Consider the following 17,856-nt stretch of genomic DNA (forward strand, 5'->3'; position numbering starts at 1 on the left):
AAAGAAGCCAACAGTGTGTCACACCAGTTGTGTTACAACGTCTCAGAATAGAGCATATTCTGAGCGCAGCAGTCACAGCTACCAGGCAGATTAAGGACAGAGTATCACAGGTTGTCTGCATCCATACCTCCATGCCTGGAAATGTATGTCACATGACCATTTACATATACTGGGCATGCACCAGGTGTCAACAGGAAGCAGGTTTCCTACTCAACTCAGAAAAGCACTATATAAATACAAACCAAGTTAGATGCGTTGAAGCTCGAATTTAAATGACCGCTGGTAGTCGAGTTGTGTCTGATACGTACCGGTCAGGAAGTGGACTCTGGTTCTAACCATCCAGACTTAGGGGCTCAAATATTCCAGAGTAGTGTAGACGCCAGACAAAACAGAAGCAGATTCTAGTTGTTTTACATTTAAAACTTAGTAGTATGGCTGTGGATGTAGCCTGAGTGCTTCCACTGGCTTAGATGAGGAAAAAAAAGGAGAAACCATCATTGTGCATTGGCTTTTGTGTCTTTGAATTCTTGTTGTACCGAAATAATGGAATTTATAGCAAAGTTGGTAAAGAGCTGCACAAGTTCTTCTTGCTGTCCACCGACCAAATGACTGCTACTGTTACCACCTTGTGATAATAGACTCACCATGAATTTGGTAGTTATTGGAGTAGATAAATCATGGACAATGAATGAACATTAGTTTTGGATCTTTTTGATCAACTTTTTACTCATGCCCATGACTGTTAGTGGGTGACAGTGTTTTTTTTTGGTCAGTATGGAAGGGGCTGACACTTCATTCATGGTGCATGATAACAATCTTCACAACCTGAAATGCTGTAGCGTTCCCCTTGATAGTAATTTGAACAAAGTGGCCGCTGTAATCAAATGTTAGTAAATTCAGACAAACTAAATCTGTGTCCTTTTACGGCCTTATTAGTGTTAATGCTGTCTTCTCTCCTTATCATCTTATTGGAGTCCTATTCAAACTACCTGATTGCTGCCCATAAAAGCCAACACGACTCCCTTGTCACAAAAGTGCCCCTGTGCCAGCTGAAGTGGCCACTTGCGGGTGGTGCCTTCATTTGTGAGAGAAAAACTGAATTGTAGCAAATAATGCTTTAATGGTCTGCTGCTCTTAGGAGACAGAAAGGAGAGATTTGTTGGGCAGTTACTTTCCCCTGTGATGCTGAAGGATGTTTTGTGCAAGCCTGTGGTCGGGGTGTGTTTCCTGGGGTGGGATTTATGGTTATGGGCTCTGGATGTTTGTGTAGGAGATTGGTCATGGCGAGGGGGTGGATTGGCCAGTGGAGCTCCTGCTAGCAGGAGGGGATGTCACTTGCCTGCGATTGGACAGACCTGCTGAAATTTACGACTGTGTTTTTTTTTTTTTTGCGTGCGTGGAGAAAACCAAAATGCTAACTGCTCAGCTTCTAATTAAGAGACACAACAAAAAGACAGACGTACTTGTCCCAACTTGTCTTAGGACTTTGATTTAGTCATTTCGCTGCCCGATATTTTCCAGATAACATCATTAAATCACATAGGTGAGATTCATTCATAAAACCTGGTCCCGAGGTGAGTCATCCACAGATGATGCATATCTGGATTTTAGTGAAATAATACTCTGTGTGAGTGACGATATGGCTTTCTATGTTAGCATTGCAAATTGTCTTTCTTTCTTTCTTTCTTGTCATTTTGGGCACTTGTAGTGATGGGACAATATGTGATATTATCGCTCATTGTGACAAAACATTCCAATAAGTTAATCATGGTAAATGTCTAGTATTGTGATCATGATGAATGGAGAAACACACATTTATATTTCACGTCTTCATGTAAACATATGTGCCATGCCTGTTTCTGACCACTGTAAGTTTATCAGTTTAATTATTAGTTAAACTTTAATTATATAATTAATTGCAATTAGGAATTTTTAGATTGTTCCACGTCTGCTGATAAATTGTGATTGCCAATTCCTGCTGATGTTTCATATCCAAAAAAAAAGGAAAACAGTAAAAAAAAAAAAAGATTAGTATTCTAAAATGAGTTGGATATGAAGTTTGGTTTTAATGTGTTTTGTGTAGTTTTTATTCACTATGTTGATACCTGATCCACTGTGTTGATCAAACAATGCAGTCTTGTCTTGCACCTGCTCTGAAGTCACCCCCTCGTACATTTAATGATCTGTTAAAGAATTAGCCTGACTGTGAAGCGCGGAGATGTTTATGGAGTGCCTGCTGTTTACTGTCTGTGTGATGTCTGCGGCCCTGCACCGTCTCCAAACAAGGCATAGGAAAGACAGCGAGGCACCCAGTGATGCGGTGTTTGTTTGAACGGGGAGTGGGGGAATTAGTGTTTGTAGGTGGAATCCTGACCAAACAATTCCACCTGTCGCAGATCTGGTTGCCGACAGCTCAGCAATGCAAGCAGTATGTTAGCATTTAAAAGTTTTCCTAACTAGTGACTTGTTAATAATGTTTTTATTTTTTTCCTCTGGAAGAAGAGTCCATTTCCACTTTAGAGACATTTTTGACATTTGACAGAAAACAATGTGTCACCTGGAAGTAAAGTAGATAGACATACATGTTAAGATTGAACATCATCTCACTCTGTGGGTGTTATTATCCACTAACCTCCCTCTTTCCAGTAAAGGCTAGATGGGGGAGGTGATGCTGACGGGGAAATGTTGCCTCCTTGGCCTTTTAGTAAAGCCCTGCGGCTGTTTCCCAAGTAGCCCTGTGTCACCAGAGCTGCCAAGGCTTGTTTCATGTCGAGCAGATCGCGTGTCCAGACAGGCCAGTTGATTGCCTGTTATCAGTGGGGGGAGTGGAGGCTGTAGGCCACCTGAAGATTGGGATTAGAGTGGTCTTTCTCTGCACCAGACACACAATGAGCTTTGTTAAAGCACAATAGGACCTCCCTCCCTCTCACACGCAGGACCATTTAAAGTGCAACATTCATGTAAAAGGAAAGTGTTTTTAGCTCCTGTTTTGTGTGAAAGTTGAGTCACAAATTGCAACCTGCAATGTTTTGGCAAAGATTATGGTTTTGGCAGCATCGTTGTCAGCAGACAGGTTGGCAGCGGAGAAGAGGCTTACGCTGGATGATGGCTGGCTTGAGAGTTAGATGTCATATTCAAATTCACATCATAATTGAATAGAAATGAAACCCAATGCACCCGCTGTGTGGAGAAGCATCCTTTAAAGCAGTGGTGTACATGCTTCAAAACATCTGCAGTGGAACTTTGCAAGTCTGGTTGCTTTTTTGTTTTTTTTCATCTGCGGAGCTCCCCCTACAGTTTTGGAATGCAATTTGTTGTGACACCACAGTAAACATCCATCCATTATCTATGATATTTACCCACATGTGGCCACTCACTCGGTCAGACAGTCTTTCCTCTTCCTCGCTTCCTCCGACAACGTTTACCTTTGCTTCTTTTTCTCTGGTTTTTCCTATGATGATGCCCTGATCTTTTTGCCGGTACCTGGCTAGGGGGTGTGGTTGTAGTGCTGTGAAGCAACTTGTGTTTCTTGCAAGACCTGAGACTTTGAGAGACCTCCTGATTGTGCGGACTCTGGGTTGACCCTGATCTAGGCCCTGGTCTCTTTTAAGAGACAGTAGGGTCAGTGGAGACCCCAGTCTCCCCACAAAAACATGTAACCATCACAATGACTTTGAAGCTGTTAAATTAGTTTTAAAATCCTGCATAGTTTTGCTTTAAATCAATTTGTTCCACATGAATTTCTTGGTGTTTTGATCACTATCACAGTTTTGGTTTCTCGCTAATGTGATCATGCGATATCACAAACACATGTTGTGTGTGCTGCCTGAACGGGTGCCTAACCATGTGGCTACATGTGCCAGTAGCAGCTGCTGTTGTTTTCCTTCCTTCATGGTGCAGCTCCACATTTCCTGGATGTCGTCTCAACAAGTAACGCTACATTAAAAGACAGATTTATAACACTGTGCGGAGCACCATAGTGTTATCGTCTTATGTGGCTGGGGAGGGGTCAGGGAGAGAAAACTAGGTCATATACAGCACTATTTTGGTACAGAGAGTAATACTGGTTCCACAAGCATTTGACTTTTCCCATGTCCCAAAGCATGAGTATTCATCTTTTCTTCTTTTTGTTACCTCATGTTTTCTGTCTATCATTAGATGGAAGTAAAACAGCCAAACCACTGGTGACCAATTTCAATAGATTTCCGTCTAGTTGGTGTTTGTAGTTAGTTGATAGTTGTTGTTCTACATAATTCAATTACAATTTCAAAGATGACATCTCAAAGATCTGTATTTATACAGTGCTTTTCTAGTCCTGATAATCACTCAAAGCAGCTTTACAGGAATCAAACCTTCAACCTTCTAGTTAAAAGACACATTGCCCTCAAAATCTCATAGTTTGTGGGAGGCTTAAGGAAACAGAAAAGGGAGCAAAGGGAAGTAGCAGTCCAATGTGCTGCATCATTTTTGAAGAAACATGATTATGCGCTGATTGTAATGCAACATGGATGTGAACTCCAGGAATTCAATGCAAGTATCCTGGCCTCTAAACCAAGCAACATGTCTGTTTATAATAACACGTGTCATGCAAGCAGACTTAACAGTATTTTTCTTCAAATAAAGCTGGGCTCAGACTGCAGGGGTTTTCAAATCCCCAACTAATTGAGAACATGCTTAACAGCACACACTTAAGGAGAAACTCCACACATAATCTCTCTAGTCTCACACACTACAAGATTAGACAATAATGCCTCATCATACTACAAGAACACACGACAGGATATTATCATGTGGTTTTATTATTTGGATTACAACTGGGTAGGATACTTGTGCAAGTTTAGCTGAAATAAATGTATTTTTTTTGAAGGGGGTGGGGATTTGCTTGTTGTGTTTGTGTTTACGTTTACTTTTTCCAAATAGAGATTGTCGCATGCTCAGTTATACACATGTAACATGCACTGAAATACTCCTTAGACTGTGCATTATGTTTTAAATATAAACAGGTTATAAAGGTAACAATTAAACATACTAAAGTACAACATAATGAAGTGTACTAATCAGCATACATCTACAGTAAACAAATAAATAAATGAATAAATAAACAACAACCAGCATAAAACGGATGTCAACCACAAGTGACAATTTAGCATTGGATGTGAATCAAACCCTTTACTCTGATTTCATGATGACAGAACCTTTGTTAGCACACAGGAGCAAATTCAAGCAGCTCCATGTAGTCAATACTTTAACCAAAAATCGTGACGCAAGGAATCAGGACAGAATTTATCAGCAGAAAAAAAGAAAATACTACCCATATCCAATATATTTTTGGATTCTGTCAAAATAAGTTATCAAGTTAAAACATAATATTGATTGAAAACCATTAAATTGTCTCTAAGTAGTGAGCTCTGAGGGATTCAACATGGCCTAAAACAAAAAGGCGTTTAATTTTCAGCGTCAAGAGTACAAAAGCAGAGCACTGCTGCATCCCTCTCTGCACAACCTCTGCTACATTCTACAATGGTATGAACCTAATTACACACAGACTGTGGATGCATAAGTCATGTGTGCAAGGCAATAAAGAAGTAGTAATTCAAGTTTACTCATTGTTAGTCAGTTATGGCAGCATCGTTTCAGGGTTTCTTTTTTTGCCCTTGATGTTATGTTAGAAGAGCCCCTTGAAAATGTACAATTAGTAATAATAAAAAAAGCTTACCTTTATTTGAAGAACAAGCATACAAACGGTAACCCTAACCCTGCTTTAGTCAATATGAATGTGAAAATGACCGAATATGCCCTGCTGGTGATCCTGTTTTGCTTTGATTCTGCACAATGCTGTGACAACTGTCAGTGGGTGACTATAAATCTCGATGATAAAATGCCTTGACTGTGGTCCAGCTGATTGGCACAGGACACCCTTCCCTTTTGTTGCCACAATATCAGTCTTTTGTCTTTTTTTCCCGTTGCAAATTGTATGTCCTTAGCTCCTCTTTAGACCAATTTAGTCTTAAATCAATTATTGTCTTCAGAGAGGAAAGGGAAATGGGTGATCCCAAGTCACATTTACATCTGTGATGTGAATCCACCCTCTGTTATCTCCCACTTGTATCATTCAAAGTGAAAATTCTCCATTGTGTTCCTGATTAGGCCCTAGATTTCATATGCAGAGCCAGACTGACACTGATAATAAAATGTTCAAACAGCAGTGAAAAAGAAACAAAAATTCCCCAACGACCACAACTGAGAAGGGGTGGTTGAAAGGGACTGGGGGAGTATTTAATGATGGTCCACTGTCAGTGTGGGGAGGGAGGTGGACTTCAAAGTGTGTTTTGCTGGATCAGGGTCTTCTTGCCTTGTGGCAGGGCAACAGTTGAGCACCCTGATCTAAAACATGCTTTTCACTTATCCTGTGTGGTGTTAACTGAGCCTCTGATGATGAGAATGGATGCTGTTATGTTTAACTTCTATCATTTTATATGGTTGTGAACATTGTACCACAGAAGAAGAACGTGCGTTGTGGAGGTGTTTCACAAGCAAAAGTGTCTTCTGACTCTGGGTCTGACACCGGGTCAAAGGTCGTCAAAGGGACTGCAGCGGGGAGTCGTGACTAAGCCATTTTTAAACATTATTAAAACAATGTTTTGATAATGAGTAGCAGTGCATCCACCGTTCCAGAGGGGGAGCTGTGCTTCTGAGCTGGTGCGCTGATTATGTCACTTCCAGGTATTGGCCAGCGTAGAGCCAATTGCGCTGGCTGGCCAATCACAACACAGTCTGTCTGACAGTCTGTCTTCTGGGGGTGAGATTTCAGTCTGAAACAGTGCGACTGACGAGAGCTTCAGTGAGGAGAGATTTCTATCAGCTCATTTACAGCAACTAGGAAGTTTTTGACCATAAAAACAAGTTAATGTATGTAAGTAGACCTCCATAACTCACATATACAGTATGTGCCATAGGACCACTCTATGGGAGCTTAAAGGCCTTAATGACAACAAAAGAGTGCTTTCCCTTTACCATCTTTCTCTCTTTTTTTCCATAAACACTGTACCGTTTCACGAAATGTTTTCATACACATGGAACCCCTCAAAACAACTATGTGTTATATAGGCAAGGCCCATATGTGGCACTGTAATGCATCAAAATTGAAAAAAAATTTTACTCGAAATCTTATCTAAAGAAACCATTTAAAAGTGGAAAGAGTTTGGAATAAAGTCAGCAAGGAAGATTGGTCTTTTTTTAGTTTTAGAATATTAATAAATAGTATTTGTTTTTGTGGGGCTGCGGTGCCCGCGATGATGGCAATGCAGACAAAAATCACAATCAGAGTTTGCAGACTTCACCCCATTCACGCAACAAGCCTCTGTTGGTCATATTGGCAAGTGGAAGTGCGGAAGCAGACAGACAAACAGACAGAGCCACTAAAAATAATACTTCTTTTCCACTGTGTGGGGTGAAGTCATTACCTTGTGTCGTGGACAGATGAAATAAACTCAAAAAACAAGAAGAAGAGGTGGTTTCTCCAAAGTTGCATAATTGTTTTGTATACACAAAATCACAACATTGGAGTTTTGGAGATTTTTTTGGGACCCATTTTCCAAAAATAGCGTTTCATGAATAAAAAGCCAAAACGATGCAAAGATTTACAGATTCTCTTGAACCTTCATCTCATGGGCCCCTCCCTATATGACTGTTCTTTACCATGTTTTACACCAGCTTGTTTAATTAGTGTCTATATAAATAGAAATAACAGAGGAGCAGTAAGGGTAACACACACATACACAACCAGACCCTGATTTTCACTCCCTCTGTAATTCCTTTTTTAACATTCCAATAAACTCCATCTCTCACCTCACTGTCTGGTTGGATGGCACTGATGGAAAGCAGATGGCTCTCTTCTCTTTCCAGCCGTTGCTTCCTTCAAAGCAGTGACTTAGACATGAACTCACCTATTGTCTGATGCTGGCCTGCAGAGCCTCTGCTGATTAACCTGCTTTAGACCTTAATGTTTGTAGACTTGTGCTTTCTTGTCCGCTTTTATTTTGGCCTAAACTTTATTATCCCCTGTTAAACACAACACACTGCAACAGCTATGCCACAGAGGCCCTTAAAATGTTAAATGACGTACAGTAAATACAGGTAAATGGGCCCGGTTCCACAGGAAATGCGTGCCTCACATAGCAGAGCAACTGATAGAATGTGATAATGGTCAAAGGGCTATGGGTAGTTGAGCAACTTGAGTGCATTGTGTACATTCTTGTCATCTCACACTGTCTGCTGCTAGTCACTGCAATAGCTGCATACTTGCATAATAATACATTGTTTGTGTTATTTCCTCATCAATAGTGTGACTGCTTTTTGATTTGTAAGCCATTGTTATAATGGCATCTCACAGAAACTTACGCTCAGCACAACGGTAGTATGAGTATTAAGTAATTGTGTGACCTAATCTGTGGCTTTTATTTATTGATTTTAATCTTGCATCTCCACCTTTACGGGAACATTACAACCACATCAGAGACAGATGTTTATGATAGGTGTCTCTTCCGTTGTGCATGTCATCACTCTTCTGCCTGGCAGAAGCAACAAAAAGAAGTTGCACCACCTTAGTTTCATACTAACTCAACTGTCACTGTCGCTCAACCACCTCTGTTTTCCACATCGATTCTGGGATGAATAACCACAACGATTTATAAAAGTCAACAAAGCTTGTACTGTTTTTTTTGTTTTTTTGCCAGAGGGGGAAATCGTCTAGTCCGGACAAAAGACAGATGACAACATTGTTTCGTTTTAAAATGACATGATATGACAAGTTGTGGCAATGACAAAAGGAATGCCAAGAATGAATTTGATGCCTTGACTCAAAAGACGATGACAGGAGCGATGATGACTAATATATAAAATTGCATAACTGTCTGCTACAGGCTTTCCAGTTGAATTAAGCTTGTGTTGTACTTTTCTGGCTATAGAACTAAACCTTTGTTAAATTGTTTTTTTTTGGTCCAGAAAATGCGGAAGGCCTACAAAAGGTGGTGCAGGAACGTTTGACAGAGTTACTCCGTGTCCTCAAGGCCGTCATCGGCAAACACCACACCCTCAACTCGGTGGACATCCTCGGAGCAGCCGGCACGGTCATTGCCAAGGTCAAAGGTTAGTAATTATTCACTTGGAATCCGTGGGTGCCATGGATGTATTATGAAATCTGGAAGAGAATTTTGTCATGGTGGCCGCACTGGGTACTGCAACAAAAAATCCCATGGGGCCCAAAAAGCAATTTTCCAGTTGAGCAAAATAGATGCCTGTAAAAGTGTCCACAGGACACTTCGAGACATGGACACTGGCTTTTATAAATCTTTAGATTCTATATTTTTAATTCATGGAGTTTCATATTTGAAAAACATTCCTATTATGGTAGTGACACTACTGCACATGCTCTATGGGCCACATAACCCGGAAATAAACGTGGAAGTCAAAAACTTTTTTGGCGTATGCGCTGGGTGAGCAGCTCCATAGGAATAAATGGAGCCAAAGGGGCGGTGCTCGATCAAGATCCATGGTGGGAGCACACAGACGTACAGGTAAACACACAGGCGCCCAGATGATGATCAGAATTCTTGCTGTGAAATGTGGTGTCAAGTCTTTCAGGAGAAATGGAAAATTGCAAGGATGTTCTATCGATTACCACTCGGTTTGAATTTGCTGGCAGACGATGTTAGTAGTTATTATTCTTAAGCACAGCATATCCAGATTTCTCAGCCCGCTGAATGAAGACAAACAAAAGGACTCTCAAGTTGAACTGCTGGAAATGTGATCCACCACAAGGGAAATTCTTCACTTGACTTGCACACAAGAATCTCTACAGAGGAGGCTGCACGGCTGTAATTTGCATTCCATATTGCAGCGAGTGCAGAGGCCCCCTCACTGGCTACGTTTCAGCCAAACACATCCGCAACGTTTCTTCATTCTTTTTCTCATGTCATGTCAAAGGTTGTCTGACAGCTCATGTGCTCTGTCTCTATGGCGACGTGTTCGAGAAAAGTTTTCACTAATGCAGGTGTTCTGACTTCACTACTGACTCCTGAATCATCAGTTTTTAGCAGTAATATACCTTTTTAGTTTTCAGTGCTGTGCAACTTAAATGGTTAAACTCTGGTTTTGTATTTTGGTTGTTTTTACGTATTTTCCCTCATAAATGAATAATTAACACAGCCTGCAGTTGTGTCTGTTTACAAAATACAAATAAATCCAATCATATTAAGAAGAATTGAACTGGTAATATTGAGATTAAACAGCTGCTGAAACAACATCTTTTTTGTATATTTGTCAGACATTGCTTCCTAAAATCATAGTTCAACTTTGTGTGATGGACTGGCTACTTGTCCAGTGTTTTATGTTCTCTTAGACCTGTTAAAGACATGTTACTAACTTATATGCATACTAACATAAGACAGCACTACTCAACTCAACTCTATGCTGTGTATCAGGCACGTTGTTTTCTATTTACTTCATAGTACCTCCTCCTGGGTGGGGTTGTCATAGCATGGCTGCACCAAACTGCCGTGATGTCGTTTTGTACGTGACACAAACACACGGAGGTGTTTGTGTACTTACAGCTCGGTCTGTGGTACGGTGTATTTTTGTGGACAGGGTGTACGCTCACTGTAGTGTTCTTAGTAGTCCTAGAACGGTATAATGGAAAAGCCCCATGTGTTTCTCCAGATCTGACATGGACAATTTCTTGTGAATGTGTAAACACAAACTTCAAATGTTCAATCCCCCCGTTCAACTGACGATCTCTGACCGGCTATGGTTTTGCAATGAAACAAAAGTATTTTTTAAACTTTTATTGAACATATATTTTTGGCCACTGCTTTAATATAAATAGTAAGTGAACACCACATGATTTCATAGTGAGTTAAAATGTTCTTTCAGATCTCCCTGTGCTACAGCACACTGATAAACTCAACCTCACCAGACTCTTCTTCCATCTCACTATTCCTGCTCATGCTGACACACTGACACAGATCTGGACACAGATATAACACACACATATTTTTGTTTGTGTGTAGCCACTTTGGCTGAAAACATCATTATTCGGTCTTTGTAAACAGACATGACGTGCAGTTGTGTTTGCACATACATAGAGCATATGCACACACTTAGAAGTTAGCTCTGCTAACAGGTGGTTACCGAACACATCTCTTACCTTATCTCAATATTGGAGTTGTGACCTACTTTGGAAGAAATCTTAAGAATGCATCTCCATTTCAGCTGTGTTGAAACCACTGACTCGAGCTTCAGTCTGCACCAAGGAAACTGGGGGATCCAGAAAGGGATAGTTGGTAGGGTTGTGAAAATAGGATGAATATGTGGCACCAACTAAAGTATTTTTTTGTTGTTTATTCACATTTTCAAAGCATATTGACTGCTGTTTTTTTGGCTGATAACAGCTCGCATCCTTGTCTGCCTTCGGAGTGTGTCGTCCTTTGACGACACACTCGTCAAAGGACGACACACTTGTTGCTCAGTTGTGACACTTGGGGCATTTGAACAGCTGCCAGAATTTCCTGGAAAAAAAGAACCAGCTCCGTCCCTCCCTCCCTCTCCAAACACATAGTTGACTAACCAGTTTGAAATTACATTTGCATATTGCTGTTTAACCACCCACTCTGCTATCTTTTAATCTGACACGACAGACACGAGTCAATGAAGACCTAAAAAACTATCAAAAACATGTTCAGCTCCACAACGTATAATGCATAGTTTTTCATTGTAGCCAAATGTTAAATCACCCGACCTCCTCCTCCTCCTCTCTTTGTGTCTGATTAAAGATATGAGCCTTTGCAAAGGCTTTCTTTCCTGGTCATACCTGCTGAAAAACTGCTCTGCATTGCAATAAAAGTGTCAAACTCTTCAAGTTGTTGAAATTCTTTCCCTGCTCTCTCACTCTCTTGGTGTGGAGAAGATGCAGGCCTTTTTTTTTTTACTGCAGTCAATCTTGTATGTGCAGACAAAATATCATTTGTTTCTCTATGCAAATAAACACACAGTCAGTTTATTTAATTCTAATCTAAAACAAAGCTTTCTTTTCAGTGATCCTTCGAATAACGCTTGTATTCTTTGGTCAACTTTGTGTCACTCTCTGCAATTTTATGGGTTCAATTGTCCCAGTTACGGCTCAGCCGTGAGAAAACAATGGCCCCTGTACTTGAATGATGCAGTTTCCATATTTCAATTGTGACAAGTGGGGGGGCAGAGCTCTGGAATCATTGTTATGAGATCCACAGGATGTCCTGAGGAAGAAGAAGTCAGTGCAGAGTTGTACGCTAGCATTCAGGGCCAGGGAGGTGCTCTCACCACTGCCTCTCCTCTCACAGAAGAGTCTCCCCCTGGAATGTGGGATTTGCCTCCCCAATCGAAAGATACCATGACCTTTCGGTGCATCTTCATGGGCCAGGAATCTACTATCATGAAGCCACCACTGATAGGGATCGATTTTCCTTTCATAAACGGGAACCTAAAATCTAGGAACCGGAACTCTTATGAGCTATTTTTTTCTTGTGACTGTTGAGAATTTCTGGTCCCACTTACTAAACGGTGACTCCAGGTGACGGAGTGAAAAAAAAGGTAAGTCTTGTTACAGCGATCTTGAACGTTACATGTCGCAGAACTCAAGCTGTGTGAGTGTTTCCTGTTGCGGGGCAGACAGGAAGTAGTCGGATTTCTCTGTGCCTGTGTCTTTGGTTCCTCTCACAGCTCTCTGCAAATTTATCTTCTTGCTGAGTAAACTGTTTTCTGAGAAGGAGAACGCCGTGCACATGTGTACGGAGGTTTGTCGGTCCTCGTTGGTCACGTAGCCCGTCTAAAATTACAGGACGTCTTGCTGTCAACAGCGCTGAAAGCAAAGAAGGAGTACATTTTTGTTGTTGTTTTGCGTTTGTCTACTTGAAAGATGACCTATGGAAGTGGCGCAATTCTTTGGAGAAAAGTGAAGGAACATTTGGGATTGTTTCTGAATATTATTTCTGTGGATATTCTTCCTTGAAAAGCATCAACAAGAGCCAAATGATGAAGTACGGTCTTAAGTGGATCTGACCAAAGAGACATTTATTTTACCATGTAGTCACAATGTCAATATTCTGCTCTAGTTCTTTAAATAAACTGTTCTGCAGTTGACTTTTCTCTGTGTCTGTATCTCACTCCACAGCTGTTAACTTCAAGGAAGTGAACCCAGAAAACACAAAAGCTATATTTGGCAAGATACACACATCCATTGACACCTTGGCTTTCACGTTTGGCAATGTGTGAGTACACTGTTTGTTTGTCTTTTCAACGCCACTCGGCTTTTTATTACCGTTTTGTGTAACTGACATGAATGGAATTGACAACTACAGCCAAGAGATGTGAATTGTCTTTTGTTTTTTGAATTATTGCTTTGAATGACACTTGAACCCCATGAAACCATAGTATTGACCCTCATCTGCATCAACACAGAGTTTCTGACTTCCTTATGGGAGATGTGGATGGCGGCTCAGGGTTGGGGATCCCCCAGACCAGGAGAAGCAGGGTGAGACACCATAAGTCCTTTTATTTTTTTTATTTTTTCAAAGCTTTGTTTTTAAAGCATAGCAGTTTTCAAAAGGGTCCACTAAAGTGGCAGTTTTACCATTGCCTGTGTTTTGAAGAAAGCCTCAAAGACTCACTCTCTGTTGTTAATCAGCGTGTTGAGAACACAGCCGCTGTGATGTCTGACTTTGATTGTATGTCTGCTTCTTTCCCCCCTTTTTAATCTAAAATTGCCTCTCTAGTCTTACGACAACCTCTCTGTGGATCCTGACGGATGTGTTTCAGAGAAAAGTGACCTTGTGGGTGAGTGTTTCTTTTTCACAATCTGTTATTTACATCTGAGCATAGTGGGTGTAAATTAAAAGTGTCATTCTGAAATGTAATAGCTATGAACGGCTGCTTTAGAGAAAGAGAAATTAAATGATTGCTTTTCAGCCCAGAGTAGTCCAGAGTGTCAGTGTGTGATTTAGCCGTGTTGGTTCTTAAATGCCTGAGGTAGACCCACCCTAAACCTCTGCTTCCACCCCTGTTATTTCTGCTACTTTTTTCATACTGCTGTTTTTTTTCCCACTCTGTCCACATATCTGACATTCCTCGCCTGTATAGCTGTAGTTCTGAGTGGGATGGGCCACACATGGGATTTGTGTTGAATTTATCAGTGGGTTTGCCGAGTTATGGTATTACGTTTTAACCAATAAATATAAATCACTGCTGTTTTTTTTAAAGACAGCCAACCTTTTTTTTTTTTTTTTATCAACCTACTATACTGCCAACCAGTACCTCATTGACATTTTCTTTCTTTTACCACTCGTTTACACGTGTACTGAGTACTGAGACTCAACAATGCAGTATTTGGCAAATGAATTGATATCAAATCTTCTTCTTTTTTTTTTTAAACTCCACAGTCCCTGAGGTGCCTCTGTCGCGGGAGGAGGAGGTTGACCTGACCCTGTTGAAAAATGATAGTGGGGTGGAGTCTGCTCTGCTCTATGCCAAAGCCTGGTCCAAGTACATTAAAGACCTCCTGGCCTGGATGGATAAAAGGATAGTCATGGGTGAGACATATCAGCAGTGTTACTGCAGCACGACGGTACACTAGATCCTTTGAGAAATAAGGAAATAATCTACTATTATTAATAATAAATACATGTGAACTAGAGCTGCGGCTGGGCGGCACAGGAAAAAAAATCATATCACAATATATTTTTTTATATTTGGTATACTGTCACAATATATGTACATACATTATTAAGGATATTTTTAGGTTAGGCTGCACAAAGTTTGTCTCTCTGGATTCAGTGACAGTTTTCTTTTGAGATGTCTGTGCTTCTCAAAGGAAAGTGACAATACACTAAATACACTCTAAAATAAAATATTGACTGTTCTGATCTGTATTACCTTTCATTACAATCACAATATCTTCTTTATTTCTTTGGCTTTAATCTTACATGAACTTGTAAACATGGTCATATTCACAAAACAATTCAGCTTAAAATTAAAGAACTTTTGTTGAATATAATAGTTGTCCAATCGAATGTATTCTTTAATGAATATATATGTATAATATTTAATGTATTTGTGTATACCTTTTGCTTATTTGCCTTGCTTTTGTGTTCAGTGTAATTAATACATGGATGATTGGTGAGATGATGATGAATGTGTTCTCTTTCAGATATTGAATATGCTAAAAGTTACGTCAAAATGGCTGAGTCTGCAAAGGCGCTGGCCAGTCAACAGGTAACCAGTCTTATTTTGTTTTATGCTGACTTAATGAATACTTGTTAGTGTGATTATTACAGAATCTTACTCCACTCCACAAGAGAATGTTTAAGACATTTATTTCTTTATTTCATTCATTCCAAGGACTACATGCCGTTCAGTGATCTCTACATTTCCACATTCAAGAATGACATTGAGTACAACCAGCTGCTAATTCAAACCGCAATGGCTCTTCAGACCAATAAGTTCATACAGGTAATTATTCATTTCAATGCAATCTGTTATCCAACCAAACCTCATGTCTATTGCTCCATCTTAGTGCTGCAACTAACGATTATTTCCATTATCAATTAATCTAATCTATTAACATTCAACGTGGTTTGGAGGTTTCCCAAACACTCTAAATGATGTTCTCAAATGTCTTGTTTTAGTGATTCAGTTTTAATGATTTATTTGTTATATGGAGCAAAGAAACCAGTTACCAAGTATTCACCTTTAAGAAGCTGAACAATCAGATAACTTGTTTTAAAGGTGCATTATGTAATTAATCTAAAGCAACAGGCCATAAAGTCCTCCTAATATGTCACATAGACTCAGGAATAATATTCATATAACAAACTGAACTCACCAACAACAACAGCACAGCCAAAATATTTCGATTAAAAAAAATCTTTTGCAGACTGAAAATCATGTTTATGTTTTCAAATAATTTTTTGGCATGTGGCGCCACCTACCGCCGTATACCAATCACTGCAGTCAGTAGAGTCTCTGCAGAGCAACCGTGGGTTGCCAGTTACGTCTGAGCTACAATGGCGGAGATAACGAAACCAAAAAGATCTCGGTATTTTGAACATTCTTACATATGGCACATATGGCACCTTTAAATAATAACAAAAATTATTATCAAAGTAGTTGACGATTCATTTAGTAGTCGGTTTTTCTTTAATACCAGGCCTTTTTCTTTTATTTCAACATGTACAATCATTTGGGAATGGTCTCCTCCTGGCTAAGATACAACACTCTTTAGTGAAAGGCACACAGTTATAATTTTTTATACACAACCAGGGTCTGGTAGGGATGTATTGGCTATCAGGTTGGATAATGCCTTCCTATTTGGACTCATATTTGTATTTGTAAAACGACCCCAATACTGCTGCACCTGATACCACTTTACATATGCAGCAATAAGCGGATATGACGCAATGTCTGAAATACTTTAGGAAAAGCAATGAGGACAAAAGTAGAGCAGATTGTAACCTGTGCTCTGCTAAACTATCAATAGGAGAAAAGGAGCTTCTTCAGCTTAAGTTATTTCATAAAACATCTAAAGAACCAACATGACACACAGCAAAGGATTTGACACCAAATATGATCTTTTATCTGTTTAAATCTAATTCAAGTCCATCTGCTCATTTACTTTTACTCGTCTAAAAAGGTTTTGTACCATTACAAACACATCTTCTACATTGTTTCACATCTGGATGTAAATACCTGGAATACAGATCTCTTGTTTAAAGTACAGTATGGTACAGATTGGAATGATAAAGTCTTAGGTCAGGCTTGCATTTCGACTGAGAACGCCAGACTGTGGGCTGTATCTGATGGCTGCGCCAGCGAGATACATAGAGTCACGCTGCACTGCTGTGACGACAATGAAAGACGAAAAACAAACAATGGATGACGTCCAGTAGCTCAGTCTGTGGCTGTTTGTCTCAACAAGACCTCAAGATTTGTATGAGAATAGACGTAGGCTTTGAAGAAACACCAGTCCCAAGAGAGGGAGGTTTTTCTTTCGCCCAACAGCTGACTGTCATGGCTGGAGACGGTCTAGATCCACCCTAATCATACCCTAACATTTTACTCTGGGACCCAAAGGGAAGGGTGTCAAAGAATGGAATGGAATGTTGGCACTATTCCTAATGGAAACGCAAAAAGATAGGAACCGTGTTATTATTGTACCGGAGTTGCCAGTTATATTCACTTTCAAAATACTAACTGATAATGACAAAAGCAAGTTTAATAAAGTTGACTTTAATTTATTTGGAGTAAAGAGATTAAACTCTTGAAAAACCTTGTTGTCCACTGCTGTCCTGTCCCATATTTTCTTAGCCTCTTCTGGCTCGCAAGAATGAACTGGACAAGCTGAGGAAAGATATCAAGGAGCAGTGGCAGCGGGAACAAAAGAAAATGGTATGTTAAGAATGTCTGTATAATCTATAATCTAAACCTATAATGCAAAGCTAAATGCAAATGGGTGAAGTATTCCTTTAATCTCACTGGTTTGTGTTCAGCTGATCTGTGTGTTTTTTTTCCAGCAAGAGGCAGATGTGACCTTGCGTAAGGCACAAGCATTTAAGGTCCAGAGGAGAGAGGAATACCAGAGAGCCCGCTCCTCCAGCAGCCGCTCCCAGGAGGAGCTGTCAAACAATGCTGCTAACAAACAGCTAGAGAAGAAGAGGAGGCTGGAGGAGGAGGCTCTGCAGAAGGTAGGCGAGGGGAAGGAGATTACAGCACGTATTGTTATCACTATCTGACTTTACAGCAGTGCTTCATTCACGTCCTCTCTTGATTGTG

The 17,856-nt window shown here is 40.2% G+C and overlaps 1 protein-coding gene across 1 annotated transcript in view; it reads left to right on the top strand.

Moving 5' to 3' along the window:
• Positions 1 to 17,856, top strand: part of arhgap29b (Rho GTPase activating protein 29b) — a 34,985-nt gene that overhangs the window by 8,009 nt on the left and 9,120 nt on the right. Inside the window, exons 3-11 of the mRNA XM_083907620.1 lie at positions 9,004 to 9,147; positions 13,205 to 13,301; positions 13,492 to 13,564; positions 13,806 to 13,866; positions 14,469 to 14,618; positions 15,236 to 15,300; positions 15,427 to 15,537; positions 17,392 to 17,472; positions 17,598 to 17,768. Of these exons, the coding sequence (XP_083763746.1) occupies positions 9,004 to 9,147; positions 13,205 to 13,301; positions 13,492 to 13,564; positions 13,806 to 13,866; positions 14,469 to 14,618; positions 15,236 to 15,300; positions 15,427 to 15,537; positions 17,392 to 17,472; positions 17,598 to 17,768 (953 nt within the window). The remainder of the gene's footprint in view (positions 1 to 9,003; positions 9,148 to 13,204; positions 13,302 to 13,491; positions 13,565 to 13,805; positions 13,867 to 14,468; positions 14,619 to 15,235; positions 15,301 to 15,426; positions 15,538 to 17,391; positions 17,473 to 17,597; positions 17,769 to 17,856) is intronic.

Source organism: Microchirus variegatus (genome assembly GCF_963457635.1).
Source record: "Microchirus variegatus genome assembly, chromosome: 21".
Classification (NCBI taxonomy): Eukaryota; Metazoa; Chordata; class Actinopteri; order Pleuronectiformes; family Soleidae; genus Microchirus; species Microchirus variegatus.